At 45.7% G+C, this 18,773-nt stretch overlaps 1 protein-coding gene across 1 annotated transcript in view; it reads left to right on the top strand.

Moving 5' to 3' along the window:
- Positions 1-18,773, top strand: part of VPS53 (VPS53 subunit of GARP complex) — a 219,125-nt gene that overhangs the window by 144,167 nt on the left and 56,185 nt on the right. Inside the window, exons 14-15 of the mRNA XM_017864189.1 lie at positions 1,800-1,888; positions 10,225-10,319. Coding sequence (XP_017719678.1) covers positions 1,800-1,888; positions 10,225-10,319 — 184 coding nt within the window. The remainder of the gene's footprint in view (positions 1-1,799; positions 1,889-10,224; positions 10,320-18,773) is intronic.

The raw sequence follows: 18,773 nt of genomic DNA, 5'->3' as shown, positions 1-18,773 counted from the left end.
TTGTTTCTCACCAAGATACCACAAAAATCATCATCTTACTACTGATTACCTCGAGCCAATGCCATCACCACAAGGCTTTGTCATGCACCGAGGCTGTATCTGTCCACCTCAACTGCATCCAAGTGTTTTGGCCAACAAATAAGCAGTTTAAATGGCTGTAAGCAGAGTTGTCTTCAACCGAAAACCAGACGCAGGTGTAGTGTTTTTGTGCAAGGTATTTATTTTATTTTATTTTATTTTATTTATTTATTTATTTATTTTTGAGACAGAGTCTTGCTCTGTCACCCAGGCTGGAGTGCAGTGGTGCCATCTCAGCTCACTGCAACGTCCACTTGGCCTGGGTTCAAGCGATTCTTGTGCCTCAGCCTCCTGAGTAGCTGGGATTAAGGCATCCGCCACCACGCTGCTAATTTTGGTATTTTTAGTAGAGACAGGCTTTCACCATGTTGGCCAGGCTAGTCACGATCTCCTGACCTCAAGTGATCCGCCCGCCTCGGCCTCCCAAAGTGCTGGGATTACCGGCATGAGCCACCGCGCCCAGCCTTTGTGTAAGTTTTGGTTTTACTTTTTGTTTGTAATATCTTCAGATGGTGTCATGGCACTTGGCAAAGTTATTCACGCTCTAGTCCATCTGCTGTCCCTTTTGGCTTAGGGATTAATTCAGGTCGACCCACTGGTGTTGGCTAAAATATCAAGTACATTTCAAAACTCTCTCTCCATTAAATTCTCGTCTCTAGAGAGCCATGCCTTGCCCCATTCCCTCATCCCCAGCACCAAGCAGTCCCTCTTTTCTGTTTGTCCATTTGGCCTCCTTTCTGCTAAAGCCTTCAGCTCCCAGGCATAAACAACATCTCAAGGTGAAAACTGTAAAGGAATTCCAGAGAGCTGCCTTGATTCTGTGGTTGTACTGGAATTAACGTCGTCAGCGACCCTTGTATGTACCCTGTACCGCCTCTGGGTTTCCCATTTGATCCTCCAGATAGTCCTGTGGTTGCACCGTCATTCTGCAGACGAAGTTACTGAGGCTCAGGGAAGCTGGGTGATAGGGCTAGTGCCGCACGGTTGGAGCTAAGCTACCATGCCTCCTGCCTGCAGCCTTCCCGCTGGCCCATGGTTCCTACTCAGTGATGTATTTTGAAATAGTGGTCATATTTGGAAGCTGGGAAGTCGATTTTCTCAAGGACATTTCTGTTGTGGTGGTTGTAATGGGGCTTATTTGGGAAGAGACGTCTGTTAATGTGGAACACATGAGATTAGCTTTGTAGTTTGTTCTTGCATTGAAATCCATCTGGCACTTTGATTCATTTCTATTTACTGAGGACCTGCTGCGTGCCAGGCACTGAGATAGGATGGGGAACAAGACAGACATAATCTCTGGCATCATGGAGGCCAGAAGGGGAAAGACAAATAATGGGCAATTGCCGTATTTTAGTAAATGCCTGGGTAGGGGACATGTAGCATGGTTTGGGAACACGTGTCAGGGACATCTGACCCAAACCTGACAGATGGGAAAGACTTCCCAGCAGAATGGCGTTCCAGTGTGAGGACTGAGGATGTGTGAGCGTTTTAGCCAGATTCGAGTTGGGGCAGGGTGGTCAGGGAGGTTCCAGGAAGACGGGAAAGCAGTGTGAAAGCCTGGAGGTAAGAATGTGGTCTGGGTTGCCTCAGCTCTTTATCGGATCAGAGTGCATGACTTAGCTGTTGGAGACACCTGGAAAAAGCAGATCAATGGGGAAAGCTATTGAACATGCTCAGAAAACACCTCTCTTTCTCGTATCTACCTAACAGAAAAGCTTGAGTCTCCACCCCATCTACCAATCCCTTCCTGGAAGATGAGCCAACACCAGAGATGGAGGAACTGGCAACGGAGAAAGGAGATTTAGATCAAGTAAGTCTGGTTTGCGTCACCACGGGTAACCACCTAATGTGCGTTTCTGAAAATGGGTCCGCTTGCTCCAGGTACGATCCTTTGAGTATTGGCCACATTCAGAGTTGACAGCTGTTGTGGTCTTTACAGAAGGCCTTTATCTGAAAGTGCATTTAGAAAATTCCACGAAAGGGCAGACTTCCCTGCCCCACATCTCTGCTCCTGCAGAGCCCCGCCGCCAGGACACACACAGGCTTCATTAGCCACTGGTGGGGCCAGAAGAGTTCTCCTCTGCCTTATTCAGCATCTCCTGAACTTGTCAGCTCAGTTTTCCGTTTGACTGTCGTCTGGCACAGTGATGATGTGAGAGGCTGAACAACCCCTGGGAAGCCCACAGCACCCTCGGCTAGGAGAGGCCTCCACGCAGTGAGCTGATCACTTTAGGTCTGGAAGCCACTGGGGAGGCCTGGAAATATCACGGTGGCCAGTGGCATATTTGGAGAGTTGCTTTTCAGAGCACACTAACACTTTAATTTCCTTTGGATTTTTCTGTCCAAGTCTAAATTTCCTCTCCTTTCATCCTACAGAATGGTGTTTTTGGTTAACTGCCATGTTATGACAAGGGAGGTTAGAGCAATAAATCAGAACTTTTCCCTTCTAGATTAGTGATCCCTCTTTTTAATTTTCTACACTTGACTGCTGGAGGATTATTGTATGGTATTGTTTTGCTCCAGACACCACCAAAAAAGAGGCTGGCTGGGAGGACCAGCTCTGGGAAACCTGCAGCCATGCACTTTGCAGCTAGCCCTGCTTTCATTCATTCCCAGCACCGTGAGGGCAGGAGCCCAGAGAGCAGAGCTCCCAGGAGCAGTTCTGAAATGACACAATCAACTGTGTCTGGTCCCTTGATTAAATGATGTAATAGAATGGATACTCACACTTTTATAGTCCTTTGCACTTTTAAATTATTTCACATGCTTTATGTCATCTTCACAATTCCTGCCTCTCGCTTTATGGATGACGAAACTGCAGCTCAGAGAGGTTAAGTGGTTGGCCCAGGGTTGCATAGCTTGGAAGTGGAGGAGCTTAAACTGGAAGCCAGGTCTCAATGTCAGAAACTAGAATTCCTTTTTCCCAGTGCCATTTAGTTGGTAGACTCATGTCTCGTTGGAGTAGAGGACATAGAACTGATCTCAGGAATAGAAGTAAATGAACAAAGCTGATGGGACATCTTGAGGAGGCTCCATCCCGGAGATGTATATATAGGATTAGATGCAGTTGATTGAAAGCCATCATAGCATTGACTGGCATGGGAGAAAACGAACAGTTTCTTGTAACTAATTAGATGCAGTTCTCAATTGCATTTTGGGAGCAGGGACTAGGGTGGAAAGAAGGCTCTGGGTGTAGAGCCCGTTCTTCTGGTGTGTCCTCCATCCACACAGGGCCACTTGTGCCCTGTGAGCATGCTTTGTGCGGGAGAGCCGTTTGCAGAACCCTGTTGTCTCACCAGTGCTAGTGGCTGCCATGGTCATGTCCAAAATTGTGCAGTTAAACACTCCGATGCTTCTAGTGTTGCCAGGAAAAGTTATTCCTTTCGCTAGTCGTCTCTGGATGTCATTAAATTGGATTAAGATAGAGAGGCCTCATTCCCTACACAATCGGTTTTGCCAGGTAAAATATAATTTTCCTTTTTCTTGGAACTTTTTCCTCATATGGAAGCTTGAAGTTACTGTTGTAAGGACCAAGAGCTGCTCATTCTAAGAACACAGAACATTGACTCCTGACTAATTCGTGGGGTAAAGCAGAGTCATGTGCTGGGAAAATGTCGGACTCTTGTCAGCCATTAGCTGACCGACCATGTGACCTTAGGTAGGTTATTCTCTCTCTTTAGACTTCCCCAGTTTGTCTTCAGTGAGAGCTAATGGTTTTCAAACTGTGTTCCTTGGTGCCCCGTCAGATGTCACTGTGGAAGTTAGGAGGCGGCCAGGGACCTAGATCCTGCGATCAGAGCAGTTTTATTGCAAGTCATTTTGTATCGTGGGCTTTCAGATAAAACATTTTTTTGAACCAGGGATTTTATGTCATTTAAAAAAAAAAAAAAATGGCCGGGCACGGTGGCTCACACCTATAATCCCAGAACTTTGGGAGGCCTAGGCAGGCCAGTCACCTGAGGCCAGGAGTTCAAGACCAGCCTGACCAACATGGTGAAACCCTGTCTCTACTAAAAATACAAAGTTAGCCAGGCGTGGTGGTGCGCGCCTGTAATCCCAGCTACTCGGGAGGCTGAGGCAGGAGAATCGTTTGAACCCGGGAGGCAGAGTTTGCAGTGAGCCAAGATCACACCATTACACTCCAGCCTGGGCGACAGAGCGAGACTCCATCTCAAAAGAAACAACTAAACCCCCTGATCTAGCTGATCTACCTGCCATTTCATGGGCTATTACTCATTAGTCATAAAACTTACATGCCAGTGCCAGTGACTAATGCCTCCACCTATGCCATCCCTGACCTCCTGCTGCCTCACCGGCCCTGGCCTTGCTGGTGGCTGATTAGGTGGGTGCCCCAGGGTCTCCCTCTTCCCGGAGTGGGGTTCACAACAAGAGCAGAGCCCTTGGGGTTGGGGAGGGACCCCACCAGATGTTAGTGGTGAAATCAGCCCGAGGTGGTTGGAGGGAAGGTCCCTGCTGGCTCCGTGGGTGACCTAACTTATTCCATGGCTGCAGTCAGTAGCCATGTGGCTCTCAAGGTAAGGGTCACACCCTGCTCACTACTGCAGTTTACGCCTGGCTGCTGAGAAGAGAGAGGGAACATGAAAAAAGGTACTTAGTTTACAAGAGGGCCCGAGCAATCAGTTGCCAAGATATTCCCAATGATAAAGATTGACATCTGAAGGGGGCCTGAGGGACACTGAAGGTATAACGGAAAGGAGAAGAAATAAGGAATGCCCCTTCTGGTGACCCAAGCAGTTTGATTTAATCTGTTTACATTGGGTAGTAATAAAAGGAAATGGGACCAGCTGCAGACCTCCTCACTGTGGCAACAGTAACCTTTTATTATTCCACCAAACTCCAGGAGGAAATAGCTTAAACATGTGCAGCTTTTGGGCAGAATTCACACACTCAGAACCTGGCCCAAACGCTGCTGCTAAATGACTTTGTGTAGTGTTTAAGCTGAGAATCAACCCTCTGGGGAGCTGCGTGGTGCAAAGGGAGACGCCAGTTAGCCAAAATTCCAGCACCTATTATCTAAACTGAGCACGTTCATCACACAGCCATAGGCAGGAGGCAGCCCTGCAGGAAAAAAGTAAGAAAAAAGGAAACTGTAGGCAGTCTCTCCTATTATTCCTCTCTTGCTTCAGCTCACACTAGAAATGCTGCAAGAGGACGACCTAGGTGCTGTGGTGGCAAGGTCAGGGGTCCCTCCTCACTGCGGAAGAGTGCTGTTGGTGGGGAGGGCAGGCAGAGCAGCGTCATCTACTGATAGAGGTGGAACCCTGGCGCTGCCTGGTCGTGCAGCTTTCTGAGTGTCCTGTGGGGCCTCATCAAGGGCAGGGCCTATGGCAGACTGATCAAGATGAGTTTGTTGGAATTATATAGCCAGTTTCTTTTCCCAGTTAGAATCTGTATTTTATACTTACCAGATGAGTTCTTCAAACTTATTCCAACATAGTTTATCTCCAATTATATATCACTTTTGTGTATACATAAAAAGGAAACTATAAGCAAAATAAATTGATTAAGATATTTCTAAAACTTCTTCACATGCAGGCCCACATCTTCTGAACCACTTTTAAAAACTTTATATTTTGAAATAATTATGGGCTCATAAATTATAAACCTAGTCCAGTGAGGTACAGTGTACTGATCTCCCAGCTTCCTCCAGGGCATAACTAACATACTTGAGTCCATCATCAAACCAGGAAAATTTGATCCCAGATCCCTTCCCATCCTCCCCAGCCTCCCTACGGGGGGGGCAACTAAGAAGGTGCATCATGAAACCCAGAAAATTGATCCACACCCCTTCCATCCTTCCAGCTTCTCCTGGCAGGGGGGTGCTGTAAGTACATCATGAAAGCCCAGGAAATTGATCCAGATCACTTCCCCATCTCCCAGCTTCCTCTGGCAGGGGGGCATGAAACCGAAAATTGAATCCACACCCCCTTCCCATCCTTCCAGCTTCCCCCTCCGGGGGGGCACAGAGTGCATCATGCAAGCCAGGAAATTAATCCACACCCCCCTTCCCTCTTCCAGCTCCCTCTGGCCAGGGGGCGTTAGAGTGCATCATGAAACCAGAAATTGAATCCAGAATCCCTTCCCATCTCCGCAGCTTCCTCCCGGGGAGCACTAGAAAGTGGTATCAGGAAACCAGGAAATTGATCCACACCACCCTCTTCCCATCTGCCAGCCTCCCTCCTGAGGGGGCGCTAGAGTAAAACATCAATGAAGCCAGGAAATTGATCCAGATCCCTTCCCCATCTCTCATCCTTCCTTTCAGGGGGACAACCAGAGTGCCATCATCCAAATCAGGAAGATTGATCCAAACCCCTTTTTCAGCAAGACGCAGGAGTGCGTTTGCCTCCCCACACAGTGTTGCCCCCCAGCCCGTGCGTGGGTTTGATGGATGTGCCATTCTTAGAAATGGCTCCCATTGCCGTCTCTGGAAAGTTTTCCATCAGGCCCGTTGGTACCCATTTTCCCCAAGTTTTTAATGTTAATCCTTTACTTTTTTATTTTTTTAAATAATGTCAAACTAAGAGAAAAGTTAAAGGAGCTCCTAAATATCTTTCTTCTGGATTCAGCAATTGTTAAACATTTCCTATAATAACTTATCATTTTTTCCCACTCCCCCCTGACCTTAGAAACCAATTTGTAAGTTGTAGACATAATGTCCCTTTACCACCTAAATATTTTAGTAGTATTTTTTAAAATTATTTTATTTTATTATTATACTTTAAGTTCTAGGGTGTATTGTCTGCACAACATGCAGGTTTGTTACTATGGTAACATGTGCCCATGTTGGTGTGCTGCCTCCATTAACTCCATCCATTTACATTAGGTATAATCCTCCTAAGCTATCCCCCCCCACTCCCCACAATAGGAAACCGGTGGGTGGGATGATCCCCGTTCTCTGTCCAGGGTGGACCTTATCTTATTGTTCAATTCCCACCTATGAGTGAGAACATGTGGTATTTGGTTTTCTGTTCTTGCAATAGTTTGCTAAGAATGATGGTTTCCAGCTGCATCCATGTCCCTACAAAGGACAGGAACTTTAGTAGGTATTTCTTCAGAAGAAAGACATTCACTTATATTACCATAGATCAAAATCGGAAAATTTAACATCAATACAGTAATATTATATAATCTACAGGCTTTTTAAGAATTTCATAATGTAGCCATTTTAAAGCGATAAAATATTGTCAGCAGTTGGGAAAGTACACATAAATTAGCAAGTCAGTAAAGCTGAATACAAAATATACATGTTCAAAATAAAAAAGCAAAAGATACATGTTGATTTTTTTAAATGGTAACATTCTGTATTATGTAAATTCACATATATAATTACCAGAAGTCATCCTGCAGAATGTGAATATTTTCTTCAAAAGAAGAAAAAAATTCAATGAAAAGAACAGCTGTAATGCTTATCATTATTATTAAATTAATAAAAAGATATGTTTGTAGAAGCCATGTTTTCCAAATCTAAATCCATGATATCTAGTCCTATAGAGTTAGACAAATTAAATCACATTTTTCTGTTCACTTAAATCATCTTATTGAATCAATAATGAAAGATAGATACTGACTTGGAAAAAACAGGGCGAGTGAGGACACCCCTCACAATCCTCATCCTCCATCCTAGATCCTTCATCTTGAACTAATGGAAGTGCAGAAAAACTCCCAGGACATCTGTGCACTCAGGTGGAATTCTAGATCCGGCAGATTCAAGCTCACTCAGCCAGGCTTGTGTGGTCCCCGAGGCCCTACTGTGGGCTCAGTCCAAGGCCTGGCTATGGCAGTGGTTTCCAGATGATAAGAGTAAACAGTGCAGATTGTATTTATTCTTAGGAAGGACCAGAGTTTCTAGAAACCTCGCCAAAAAATGAAAGATATGGAACTCCTGGAAGGTAAAAAGGGAAGAGGGTTAAGTACGAGATTGAGTGGGTCTATCTAAAGTTGACATTTAATTTTGGTGATCATTTTTTACAAATCAGTTTTTACAGATGTTTTTAACCATTGCAATGTGTTATTTAAAAAAAATAATAAAAAAGACCAGAAATAAGTAGTTATCATTTCTGCCTGTCATTGGGGCTTATCTCTTCCAGTATTTATTAAAATATATAAGCAGTTCGAGAGGGTAGATCTTATGTTAAGTATTCTTTTTTTTTTTTTTTTTTTTTTTTTTGAGATGGAGTCTCACTCTGTTGCCAGGCTGGAGTGCAGTGGTGCAATCTCAACTCACTGCCACCTCCGCCTCCCAGGTTCAAGCGATTCCTTTGCCTCAGCCTCCCAAGTAGCTGGTACTATAGGCGCCCGCCACCACGCCCAGCTAATTTTTGTATTTTTTTAGTAGAGACTGGGTTTCACCATATTGGCCATGCTGGTCTTGAACTCCTGACCTTGTGATTTGCCTGCCTTAGCCTCCCAAAGTGCTGGGATTACAGGCATGAGCTCCCACGCCCGGCAAGTATTATTACCACAAGTGATAATAACAACAGGGGTGGGAGGAAGCTTGGGGAGGTGGTGGATACGCTTACTGCCTTGATGGTGGTGAGGGCTTCATGGGTGTATACTTTACCTCAAATGCATCAAGATGTATACATTAAATATGTAGGGCTTTTAAAATGTCAATCATACCTCAATAAGTGAGTTTAAAAAAAAAATAAGATATGAGTAGTTCAATTTAACAAGTATGTTGTGGGTGCCAATTTACATACAAATTATATTCTAGTATCAACCCCAGCAAGGTGTATTTGGCTCAGGGTCATTTTGTGGACATTTGGCAATAGACAGAATTCACGTTTTTGGGGAATAGGAAGTAATATGTAGGAAAATCTTTTTTTTTTTTTTTTTTTTTTAGATATTTGGAAAGGAATTAAGTAGCAATTGTAGTTTTAAAATACTTGCCTGTCATATGACTTCTTTATCAGTGGCTTCCAAGTAACAGCCTGGAAACCAGTGCTGGTATAGTGTTGCAGTGGCCTAAAGCAAACAAAATAAAGACAGTATAGTCTCTCTGCCTGCCTGTGTGTGTGTCTCTCTCTCTATCTATCTGATGTAAGGTTACCAACTGCCCTTTCTTAGAACGTACTGCCTATATGCTGCCATTTTATTCTTATAAAATTTGAGGGTATAAAATACGATTTTCTGGCTGGGCGCCGCGCCTCATGCCTATAAGCCCAGCACTTTGGGAGGTGGAGGTGGGTGGATCACTTGAGGCCAGGAGTTCGTGACCAGCCTGGCCAAACCCCACCTCTGCTTAAAATACAAAAATTATCTTGGTGTAGTGGCGCATGCCTATAGTCCCAGCTACTTAGGAGGCTGAGACACAAGAATCCCTGGAGTCCAGGAGGCGCAGATTGCAGTGAGCTGAGATGGCACCACTGCACTTTAGCCTGGTTGACAGAGGGAGACTCTGTCTTAAAAAGCAAACAAACAAAAAAAAAACCCTTTATTTATTTATTTTTTTAGGAACTTGTGGTAAGAATAGAAAGTAGCAAAATAAAGTTAACAACCCTCTATTGGTTTTCCATCCTTCTTTTTCTTACATTTTCTTACTGATGGAATTAAAAAAATTCTGGGAACCATTGCAGGAAAATAATGGTATGATAGAGTTCTAGTTTAAGAAAAGCAGACTTCTACATATGTCTTGGGGCAGGTTAGAGAACCTCTGAGTCCTCATTTCTTGAGGTATAAAATAGTAGTAATGATACCTACATGAAGGATTATTGTGAGGAGCAGGTGACATATTAATTGGTATCAAAGTGCTATCAAAAATTGGATTGTGTGGAAGCACTTTTTAAATTCTGAAGCATTGTACAAATACAAGGTGCTGTTATTAGCCAGGATTTAAATTCTGGAAAACACCAGTCAGATAGATGATGACTAGCTTCCAGATTCAACATACATATGTTATCCAGGTAACAGTATGTCTTTCACTGGCCAGAGCAAGTGAGTGATGCTGACAAAGCTGGTGTTTTGTTCACCTGCCAGAGTGAATCGTGAAGCTGTCATATTGGGTTACATTGAGTACTCTCTTATCTGTGACTTAGGAGTGAACTTTGAAGTTATGTTTTTAAAAAAGTTCTTGAACATTTGCAAAGATCACTCAGGTATAGGATTTATTTTTCTTTGTTTTTACAGCCAAAGAAGCCTAAAGCCCCAGACAATCCATTTCATGGCATTGTTTCCAAGTGTTTTGAGCCTCATCTCTACGTGTATATCGAATCCCAAGACAAGTGAGTGAGGAACGTTCGCTGTTTTCTGCCTGCATTTCTTGCCCCTCTGGTCATGACTGGGTCTTAGAAGCACGCAGCTCCTTCCGGGGCTGAAAGATGGATGTGGCATGCCTGTGACCCTCCCTAGAAACCCATCAGGGGGATATTTTTACATCTTTTGAATGTTATCATTAATTGTGTCTATAAATCTCAGGGCCTGAGTTTGCCCCTAATAAGGTCCCCAGTGGATCCCTACATTGGGATCCCTTCCCGTGTGGGTGTATTGAGCCCTGACATATGTCAGCCCACAAAGCTTTACAGTGTCAGGCACTGAGTATTGGAAGAAAGCCTAATCTCTAATGTATATGTTTTCAAGTATAATTCAACCTTTCGTTTTGAAATAATTTAGACTTACAAAAAAGTTACAAAATAGGACAAAACTTCTCACATGCCCTCCTCAGAGAATGTTAACATCTTATATAACAACCACAGTTAACAAAATCAAGAAGGTAATACTGTCCCATTAATTTCCCTTTTTCTGGTCCAGGACCCAATAATCATGCATTTGGTTGTCAGATCTCTTTGGTCTTGGTCTCCTTTAATCTTGAGTAGTTCCTCATCTTTTTCCCTCCCCTCCCCTCCCCTCCTCTCCTTTTTTGAGACAGGGTCTCGTGCTGTCCCCCAGGCTGCAGTACAGTGGTAAGATTATGACTTACTGCATCCTCCATCTCCTGGGCTCAAGCAATCCTCCCACCTCAGTCTCCCAAGTAGCTGGGACCACAGGTGCACGCCACTTCGCCTGGTTAATTTTTCTATTTTTGGTAGAGATGCGGTCTCCCTGTGTTACCCAGGCTGGTCTTGAACTCCTGGGCTCAAATGATCCACCCACTTCAGCCTCCCAAAGTGCTGAGATTACAGGCATGAGCCACCTCGCCCAGCTATTCCTCATGTTTTCTTTGTCTTTCACAGCCTCAATGCGTACTGGCCAGGTATTTTGTACAATGTCCTCAGTTTTTGTTTGTTTTTTTCTTGATTAAATGCATTTTGGGCAAGAATACCATAAAAGTGGCATTGTATCCCCAGTGCATTGTGTCAAGAGGCACATCACATTGATTTGTCCCATTATTGCTGATACTTTGATTACTTGCTTTAGGTGGTACCTGCCAACTGTCTTCACTGTGAAGTTACTAATTTTCTCCTGGTAATTATTAAGTATCTTATGGGATGATACTATGTAAACATCGTGCTCTCATCAAACTTTTGCCCACTCATTTTTGCATCCCTTCATGATTGATTCCTGACTGAAGCATTGTTTCTGTGGCATTTGCCAAATGTTGATTGTCTATTTTCATCATTTCTTCTACAGTTACTAATTGGAGTTCTACTATATGGAAGAATTTTCCTCTCCCCCATTTGTTTATATATCAGTATGAACTCATGGACTCTGATTTTTATTTTATGGATCATCTATATAATAGAGTGTATGCTTTTCATATGGCCAGGTACAGTGGGTTGCACCTGTAATCCCAGCACTTTGGGAGGCCAAGGTAGGAGGAGTTCTTGAGCCCAGGATTTGAGACCAGCCTGGACAACATGGTGAAACCTCATCTTTATAAATAATTTTTTTTCAATTAGTCAGTGTGGTGGTGCACACCTGTAGTCCCAGCTACTTGAACGGCTGAGGTGGGAAAATCGCTGGAGCCCAGGAGGTGGAGGCTGCAATGAGCCGTTACTATGCCACCCAGCTGGATGACAGAGACTTTGTCTCAAAAAAAAAAAAAGCAAACAAAATATAGTATATGCTTTTCACAAACTTGTAGCCTCCAAAGATTTTTATAAAGCATCTCACTGCGGCCAGGTTCCTTCCCTCCCAACCTGTTTTAAAAAAAATCCCAAAGACTTCCAAACTAACTGCCGAAGACTGTTCGTGCTCCAGTGTCTGTTGTGTGCGTGAGGGGGCATTAGAAAAGGAGGAAGACTCCTAACCCCTGAGTCCTTGTCCACAGCCAAAGTAACTGTAGAAAGCCCTTCCACGTTGGAAGGCAGGTTTTGGAAAGGTTAAGATGACTTGTGACAAGATGACTGGAGACAAGATGACTGGAGACAAGATGACTGGAGACAGACTGGCCTGGGCTCCCAGAGGAAGCCTTATAGTCTAAAGAATGCACTTGGAAGGGACCAGAAGGTGGCTCCCATGGGGAGAGCAACAGCGGCTGTGGGAAAGTCCTGAGGGAGGTTCTTCAGGAACACATTGAGGTTCTGAGGGAAGTTCTCTGGAAACACATTGGGTTCTGAGGGAGGTTCTCTGGGAATGCATTAGGTACTGAAGGAAGTTATCTGGGAACGCATTAGGTCCTGAGGGAGGTTCCCTGGGAACGCATTAGGTACTGAGGGAAGTTCTCTGGGAACACATTGAGGTTCTGAGGGAAGTTCTCTGGGAACGCATTAGGTCCTGACAGAGGGTCTCTGGGAACGCGTTGAGGTTCTTAGGGAAGTTCTCTGGGAACGCATTAGGTTCTGAGGGAGGTTCTCTGGGAACGCACTGAGGTTCTGAAGGAGGTTCTTGGGGAATGCACTGAGGTCCTGAGGGAAGTTCTCTGGCAACGCATTAGGTTCTGAGGGAGGTTCTCTGGGAACACATTAGGTTCAGAGGGAAGTTCTCTGGGAACGCATTCAGGTTCTGAGGGAGGTTCTCTGGGAACACACTGAGGTTCCGAAGGAGATTCTCTGGGAATGCACTGACGTTCTGAGGGAGGTTCTCTGGGAACACGTTAGGTTCTGAGGGAGGTTCTCTGGGAGTGCATTGAGGTCCTGAGGGAAGTTCACTGGGAACGCATTAGGTTGTGAGGGAATTTCTCTGGGAACGCATTAGATTCTGAGGGAATTTCTCTGGGAACGCATTAGGTTGTGAGGGAAGTTCTCTAGGAATGCATTAGGTTCTGAGGGAGGTTCTCTGGGAATGCATTAGGTTCTGAGGGAAGTTCTGTGGCAACACATTAGGTCCTGAGGCAGGTTCTCTGGGAACACATTAGGTCCTGAGAGAAGTTCTCTGGGAACGCATTAAGTTCTGAGAGAAGTTCTCTGAGAACGCATTGAGATTCTGAGGGAGGTTCTCTGGGAATACCTTAGGTTCTGAGGGAAGTTCTCTGGGAATGCATTGAGATTCTGAGGGGGGTTATCTCAGAATGCATTAGGTTCTGAAGGAGGTTCTCTGGGAATGTATTGGGTTCTGAGGGAGGTTCTGTGGGAACGCATTAGGTCCTGAGGGAGTTTCTCTGGGAACGCACTAGGTTCTAAGGGAGGGAAGTTCTCTGGGAATGCATTAGGTCCTGAAAGAAGTTCTCTGGGAACTCATTAGGTTCTGAGGGAAGTTCTCTGAGAACGCATTGAGATTCTGAGGGAGGTAATCTCGGAATGCGTTCGGTTCTGAGAGAGGTTCTCTGGGAACACATTGGGTTCTGAGGGAGGTTCTCTGGGAACACATTGGGTTCTGAGGGAGGTTCTCTGGGAACACATTGGGTTCTGAGGGAGGTTCTCTGGGAACACATTGGGTTCTGAGGGAGGTTCTCTGGGAACACATTGAGGTTCTGAGGGAAGTTCTCTGGGAACGCATTAGGTCCTGAGGGAGGTTCTCTGGTAACGCATTAGGTCCCTGAGGGAAGTTCTCTGGGAATGCATTAGGTTGTGAGGGAAGGTCTCTGGGAACGCATTAGGTTCTGAGGGAGGTTCTCTGGGAATGCATTGAGGTCCTAAGGGAAATTCTCTGGTAAAGCATTAGGTTCTGAGAGAATTTCTCTGGGAACACATTAGGTTCTGAGGGAGGTTCTCTGGGAATGCATTGAGGTCTTAAGGGAAGTTCTCTGTTAACACATTGAGGTCCTAAGGGAAGTTCTCTGGTAATGCATTAGGTTCTGAGGGAATTTCTCTGGCAACACATTAGGTTCTGTGGGAGGTTCTCTGGGTACTCATTAGGTCCTGAGGGAGTTTCTCTGGGAATGCGTTGAGGTCTTGAAAATCTCTGCGAACGCATTGAGGTTCTGAGGGGGTTCTCTGCGAATGCAGTAGGTTCTGAGGGAGGTTCTCTGGGAACACACTTAGGTTCTGAGGGAGGTTCTCTGGGAACGCAGTGAGGTCCTAAGGGAAGTTATCTGTTAACACATTAGGTTCTGAGGGAATTTCTCTGGGAATGCATTAAATTCTGAGGGAGGATATCTAGGAATATATTAGGTTCTGAGGGAGGTTCTTTGGGAACACATTCCATTCTGAGGGAGGTTCTCTGGGAACGCATTAGGTTCTGAGGGAGGTTCTCTGGGAACACATTAGGTCCTGAGGGAGGTTTTCTGATAATGCACTGAGATTCTGATGGGGGTTCTCTGGGAAAGCTTTAGGTTCTGAGGGAGGTCCTCTGGGAACGCATTAGGTCCTGAGGGAGGTTCTCTGGGAACACATTTGATTCTGACGGGAAGTTCTCTGGGAAACGCATTAGGTTCCGAGGGAGGGTTCTCTGGGAACGCATTAGGGTCCTGAGGAGGATCTCTGGAACGCATTGAGTCCTGAGGGAAGTTCTCTGGGAATGCAATCTGGAGATTCTAAGGGAGGTTTTGGAAATTTTGCACTGAGGTTCTGAGGGAGGTTCCTCTGGGAACGCTTAGGTTCTGAGGGAGGTTCTCTGGGATTGCACGAGGTTCTGAGGGAAGATTTTCCTGAGAACTCACTGAGGTTCCGAGGGAGGTTTCTCCCGGAAACGCATTGAGGGCCTGAGGGAAGTTCCCTCTGGAACCGCATTAACGTTCTGAGGGAATTTTTCCTGGAACGCATTAGATTCTGAGGGAGGACCTCTGGGAAGCATTAGTTCTGAGGGAAGTCTCTGGGAAAACGTAGTAGGTTCTGAGCGAGGTTTTTCTGAGGAACGCCATTAGATCTTGAAGGAGTTGTCCGTGTGTTGCCCTTTTGGTTCCTGAGGAGGTTCTCTGGGACTCATTATCCGTGAGGAAGTTCTCTGGTAATGCCCCTTCAGTTCTTGAAGGGAGATTCTCTGGATAAACCCATTAGGTTCCCTGAGGGAAGGTTCTCTGGGAAACGCATTACCGTTTGGAGGGGAGGTTCTGGAACGTGTTAGGTTTGGAGGGAGATTGTCTGGGAATGCGTTGAGGTTTTCAGCGGAAGTAGTTCTCTGGGAACTAATTGAGGTCCTGAGGGAAGTTCTCTGGGAGCGCATTAGGTCCTGAGGGAGGTTCTCTGAGAATGCGTTAGGTCCTGAGGGAGGTTCTCTGGGAATGCGTTAGGTCCTGAGGGAGGTTCTCTGGGAACGCATTGAGGTTCTCAGGGAAGTTCTCTGGGAACAAATTGAGGTCCTGAGGGAAGTTCGCTGGGAAGGCATTGGGTCCTGAGGGAAGTTCTCTCAGAATGCGTTAGGTCCTGAGGGAGGTTCTCTGGGAATGCATTAGGTTCTAAGGCAGGATCTCTGGGAACGCATTAGGTCCTGAGAGAGATTCTCTACGAATGCATTATGTTCTGAGGGAGGTTCTCTGGGAATGCATTAGGTTCTGAGGGAAGTTCTCCGGGAACGCATTAGGTCCTGAGGGAGATTCTCTGGGAATGCACTGAGGTTCTGAGGGAGGTTCTCTGGGAAGGAATTCGGTTCTGAGGGAGGTTCTCTGGGAATGCATTGAGGTTCTGAGGGAGGTTCCTTGGAACACATTAGATTCTGAGGGAAGTTCTCTGGGAACACATTACATTCTGAGGGAAGTTCTCTGGGAACGCATTAGTTTCTGAGGGAGGTTCTCTGGCAACGTGTTAGGTTCTGAGGGACGTTCTGTGGGAACGCATTGAGGTTCTGGGGGAAGTTCTCTGGGAATGTATAGGTTTTTAGGGAGGGCCTTTGGGATTGCATTTACGCATTTTGGTCTGATTGCAGTCCACCCCTCCTTCCCCCCCTTTTAATGCTTCTATCATGGGTGAGCATGTTCTTAGTTTCAAACATGTTAAACCGTAAGATGAAGAGAATGTTTCAATTAGAAATGCCACATGGAACAATATTATTCACCTACTTGATTTTATGGACTGCTTCTATACTTTTCATGCCCGATTACACAGTACTTCATGTTAAAATCTCAGAAAGTGAACTTACCCAGTAGCTTCTCCATTATCAAACGGAAGTCTCCCCACCAGCCCCCCACAAAAAAGTTGCCTTGCCGTCATTTGCCTTGCAAAGGCCCAGTGGTGCCCTTGCTCTCCGCCCAGTGGGCTCGTGTCCAACAGGCACACAGAGGGACAGTGGGGGAATTCCGCCGCTTTGTCCCTGAGAGCACCCTGTCTTCTGCATTCAGTTTGCCTCCAGGAAGTTACTAAGACACCCCTGAGGGGTGGGAAAAAGGATTGGTTATTTGCCTATTAGTCACAGGTCTTTGAGCAACCCCTGGATGACTGTTTTAGCCAAAGCCCCATCTTCTCTTAACCTACATTTTAGTTTTAAAAGGCTTAAAAGTTACTGGGTCCAGGTTTTATTTTTATTTATTTTTGAGATGGGGTCTCACTGTCACCTAGGATGGAATACAGAGGCATGATCAGGACTCACTGTAGCCTCAGCCTCCTGGGTTTCAGCAATCCTTCCTCCTCAGCCTCTCAAGTAGCTGAGACTACAGGCACACACCACCACACCTGGCTAATTTTTGTATCTTTTATAGAGATGCAGTTTTGCCATGTTGCCCAGGCTGGTCTCGAACTCCTGGGCTTAAGAGATCTGCCACCTCTACCTCCCAAAGTGCTGGGATTCCAGGCACGAGCCACCGCGCCCAGCCAAGGCCCAGGGTTTAAAGCACATGTCTGAGGTAGCCACGTCCTTTCCCAAAACCCACCTGGTCTAAAGGGTCATTTTTCTGAGTTACTGTAATTCTGGCATCCACTGTTTTCACATGGCCTTGATTTATGCAAAGTATACTCATTGTTCATGATACTTTGGGCAAGGAACCAGGCCTGCCTTCCTCGGGGACTCTCCATTTTCCTATGAAAAATGAGGTGCTGGCCACTTACCCTGCTGTTTGGCCTCACTAGGAAGTTTCCGCAGCCCTAAGGAAGGAGCAGAAACCACGCAGGCTGTGCTGTTGTTGCTCCAGAATAAACACCATAACTCGAAGTAGAAAACAGAGTTTAAAGAACTCGATTTCCTCATCTGTCAGAAGAGATAATCAGACAAAAGAATGCCTAACACACTCATTATTAACCATTTTAAAGTCATAGATCCTTTTAAGAACCCAATGGAAACCATAGACCCTCTTGTCAAAAAAATCCGTTTCCTGCACACACTATGTTGAGTGTAATTTCAAGGAGTTCTAGGAACTGCTTCTTCCCTTCAGTCAAAGAACCCTGAGGCTGGAGAAGGAACTCAGGCAGGGACTGGTTTTGTGCACATGACTACTTTTGCTGTAGCTCTGACTCAGAAAGTCCGAGACCATTCATAACTTCCCAGATGACAGAGACGCAGCACAGTGTGGTGGAAAGAGCGTGGGCCTGATCCCAGACAGACCTGGGTGTGAGGCTTTGCGCTTGTTAGACTGGGACCTTGAGCATGCTTCTAGCCCCTCTACACCGCGAGGGTCGTAAGGCCGACCTCACGGACTTTGTGGTGAGGAGGAGAAGAGGTGGCATTTTCACCTTCAGCACGCACACAGTACATAGTGCTCAGGAACTGTGCCTGCCCTGCCATCCCTCTCATCTTTTTCAGGACTCCCATGTGGATGGGTGGCCTTGTCAGTGTGACCAGATTTCTCTTGAGCCTGGCATGGGGTCCACCCTCTCATCTCCCCAGCCTCCCACCTGCCCAGGGAAAGTTCCGGCAGCACCTGCCCCAGCCAAAAGCCAAGTAGCAGTAGGAGGACTGTAGAGCCAGTACTCGGGGAGGAGGCAGGAAGTGGGGATGGCCACTAGCAGGTTGGGCTAAGCCGTCCCTACATGCTGTAAATGGTTTTCTCAATTTTGATTGATCTTCAAAGAGGAGGTTCGTCTGTCTTCTACTCTTGGGATATAGTGATTTCCTCTGGCTGACTCTTGCAAAAGAGGTTTCTACATAGGCACTTTCTTCACCCCATTCTGTGGCACTCTCCTTCAGGGAAGTTACTGGTGACTCCGTATCTGCCCATTCTCCTGAGCTCCCTCTAATAACTTTTGTTAGAATAGAACCCGTGCTTCTCTAGAGCCTAGCATCTGTCTGTAAACTAGTTACCATTGTTGTTTATTTTGAACTCATTTCAAGCTTACAGAAGAATTATGAGAATTATACATAGAGCCCTTGTATAGCCTTCATCCAGATTCCTCATTAATAGTTATCTCCTCCCCCAACATAATGCACAGACACTGCATGCTTTTCCCTTTTCTTTTTTCTCTTCTCTTTTTCTTTCTCTCTCTCTCTCTTTCTTTCTCTCTCTCTCTTTCTTTTTTTCTTTTTCTCTTTCCCTTTCTCTTCCCCTCCCCTCCCCT

This window comes from Rhinopithecus bieti, unplaced genomic scaffold, assembly GCF_001698545.2.
Source record: "Rhinopithecus bieti isolate Rb0 unplaced genomic scaffold, ASM169854v2 scaffold_22, whole genome shotgun sequence".
In the NCBI taxonomy this organism is placed as follows: domain Eukaryota; kingdom Metazoa; phylum Chordata; class Mammalia; order Primates; family Cercopithecidae; genus Rhinopithecus; species Rhinopithecus bieti.
The sequence above is the reverse complement of the archived record's forward strand: the minus strand, read 5'-3'. Positions and strand labels throughout refer to the sequence as shown.